A 3,148-nucleotide genomic window follows, 5' to 3' on the forward strand; every position below is an offset into this window, starting at 1 on the left:
GCCCAGTGAAACTGTTGTACCTCTGAAGCTACAAGAGCTGCAGGGCAGGAGGATTTGCAGCAACAACAACCCCATACAGACAACCCCTGGGCTGGCAGCAGCCTGGAGCTCAGGGGAGAGCTGACGACCCCAGCCCAGCAGTGCACATGTCCCCAGCACCCTGCCAGGTGCTGACAGCAACGGGCCCAGCGTACGGTACAGCTGCACCATGTGCCACTACACTTTGCTTTATTTCCTTGCATTTACCAGCAGGCAAGGACAGTCCCAGGATAATGCTGAAAAACCACGGCAGTATGACCTGTACAGATGACCCAGCTGAACCCAGAGTGCCACTGTGTCACCACGGAGGTCAGTGTTTCACCAGCTTCCAGTCCTCCACCCCTTCTTCATCTCTATTTTATTTGAGGAAACTGAGTCCCAGAGTGCCTAAGTGACATGTCGGGAGTCATACAGAGTCGTGTGCCTTTGCTCACTGTCCATCTTGTCCCCTGGGCCACGCTGACCTGGCAGCTGTCTCCCCATGGACACTGTGAGCTCCATCTCAGCAAAGCCAGGTTGTTTGGGGAAAACTTTGCACAGTGTTCCTTTCACAGAACTGAGCACGGGCTGATGCTCAGCAAACCCCAGAACATTACATCCCAGGATTAATTAAAGCAGAACAAATCATCTACTTACGGGGAGCGCCTTCTGCCATCTCGATGGCCGTTATCCCCAAAGACCACAAGTCGCTCTGTAAAAGAAAGCAGAGGGATGTACATGATGCAGGTGAGCATCACCACAGTGGTGGGCACAGGTGATGCAGGTGAGCATCACCACAGTGGAGGGCACAGGGTGATGCAGGTGAGTATCACCACAGTGGTGGCCACAGGGTGATGCAGGTGAGCATCACCACAGTGGTGGGCACAGGGTGATGCAGGTGAGCATCACCACAGTGGTGGTCATGGGTGATGCAGGGGAGCATCACCACAGTGGTGGGCATGGGGTGATGCAGGGGAGCATCACCACAGTGGTGGGCATGGGGTGAGGGGAGAAGTGCAGCTCTCCCCAGCCCAGGGACCTCAGCCCTGTGAGCCAGGTCTCCATGTCCTCTGCAAGCCCCTGGACCCACAACTTAGGAGCTTGTCTCATCCTCCTGCCATGTGTTGGGGCTTTAAAGGAGGCTCCCAAACCCACTGTTTATCCCAGAATTTACTTCAAAACCTTCAAGATATCTTCAGCATGGGACTGGCCACCTTGCTGGGGCACCGCTCCCAGTAGCTGTGGTGAGGACACTGCCTGGGGAGATGCTGATGACCTGAAGGTCACCCAGTGGGGTCATCTTAACGAGCCCTGCACACTAATGAACAAACCCCTGGCTCTTGGATGAGCTGGTGACAAACTACTCCCTGGCTTCACAGCTGGGGTAAGCAGCAAACCTGGCTGCAAGTTCCCTGCTTAAAGCTGGGTGATATATCCAGGGATCTGATACAGCTCCACAGAAAAGAGGCTGCCTGGAATAGATTAAAAACATGAAGTATCTTGAGATATCTCAGGAGGCTCTTGTATCATAGACTGCTCATTAAATGGAAGCCTGAAAAGCAGCAGTTTGCCAGTGGGAGGAGAAATAGACACTTTTATTTACCCTCCTTCCAAGCCTTCCTCATCCCACATGGTTGGTTGAGTCTCCTGAATGATCAGAGCACAAAGAACGCACTTATTTGAGAAACTCCTTTGATTTCATACCTGTATTACTTTTCCTTCCATTTTTTTTCCCCCCTTGCAAACAGGGACATTTGTAGCCCCAGCTCCCTGCCAGAGAGCAGCGCTGAGCTCCCCTCCAGTGCCTGCTCCCCACCCCACCATCACTGACGAGCTGCGGCTGCACCTCTGTCTCTGGTAACGAGTCCCAGAGGACAGCTTGGCTCCCCCAGACAGCAGCAAAGGCAGAGACAGTACGTGCCCAGCGAGAGAAAACGAGCACCCTGCCTGGTGGCACTGCTGTGACTTGGGTTTTTTTGGTTAATTCGTTATTCTGGACACTGTGTACAGGGCTGCTAATGATTCCCAAACCAGCACCCAATGCATCGGGAACAGGACCCAGACTAATTTGGGTGCCTTCATCTCAAGTGCAGCCACTGACACATCTCCAGGGGGTGGAGAGACCTGCCTGAGATGGGAGGGCAGCGACAGCAAGGGCAGGAGCTGCAGGTGAAGAGGGGACCAGATCAAGCCTGATGCTATGTAGCTGCAGCTGATGTTTGCTGGAGACCAGGTAGCACATCAAAACCAGTACATGTTGTAAACAGGCACATCTCAGGGTGGAAGGGATGGACTCTGCCTTCCAGCCTTCCTGCTGCACCTCCAGCTCTCAGTCTGGCTTTCCCTTTGCTCTGCTGTCTGCCACATCCATGCAGTCCCACTTCAGTTTTCTCCTCTCCATTGCAAGAGCTGCCCTGTCCAAACTGCCTCAACCCTCTCAACCTTCACATTTAATGAGTAAGATTTTTTTCCCCAGTGCAGAGCCCCAAAAGCTCAGACAGAGCTAGAGAGACAGCCTCAAGGGACCACAAGCACCTTCTCACATCCACCTTCCAGGAAAGACAACTCAGATTTTCAATTTCAAGGCATCTTCCCTCTTTTTTAACTCAAATTCTCCCCTAACAAATGCCCTCCTTGCTACACATCTTTGTACCTGCTTAAAAATTCTCTCTCAAATCTTATTTCTAGCCCTTTCACAGGACAGTCTCATCCGTTCTTTGTTCCTGGTCAGCTGGGATTTCTGCCACATACTTAATTATCGCAGTCTTTCCACATGATTCAGCACACATGACCCCTTCCCTTTGGGTTGCTGCTGAACTCCTTCCAAATTCCTAGTGTGTCTTTCCATATCGAGGTGCCCAGTATTATATGCAAGATGCCAAGCGATCTTAAAGCTGGAGCAATATAGAAAGGGATTATCAACTCTCCTAAGTCTTCCAGGCAAAGCAGAAAACTCAGCGGGAAGCACACATTTCATAATGATATGGAATTCAGGGTTTTGGGTTTTTTTGTGTGTGTGGAGGTTATTTTTGAGTCTGAAAAGCTTTTCAGTCCACTCAGCAAAAAGATGCTGTGCTAATATATTTGCATTGCCTTGGCTTGGGAAGAGAAGTAAGCTTCCTTTCCCCCC

General features: G+C 51.4%; 1 protein-coding gene across 1 annotated transcript in view; it reads right to left on the reverse strand.

Annotated features, from left to right (window-relative positions):
- Positions 1-675: 675 nt before the first annotated feature.
- The window catches only part of LOC104524342 (traf2 and NCK-interacting protein kinase-like), a gene marked incomplete at both ends in the record, with an annotated part of 81,849 nt that continues 79,376 nt past the window's right edge, over positions 676-3,148 (reverse strand). The window contains one exon of the mRNA XM_010167178.1: positions 676-730. Coding sequence (XP_010165480.1) covers positions 676-730 — 55 coding nt within the window. The remainder of the gene's footprint in view (positions 731-3,148) is intronic.

The sequence above is a fragment of the Antrostomus carolinensis genome, unplaced genomic scaffold (genome assembly GCF_000700745.2).
Source record: "Antrostomus carolinensis isolate BGI_N321 unplaced genomic scaffold, ASM70074v2 scaffold15434, whole genome shotgun sequence".
In the NCBI taxonomy this organism is placed as follows: domain Eukaryota; kingdom Metazoa; phylum Chordata; class Aves; order Caprimulgiformes; family Caprimulgidae; genus Antrostomus; species Antrostomus carolinensis.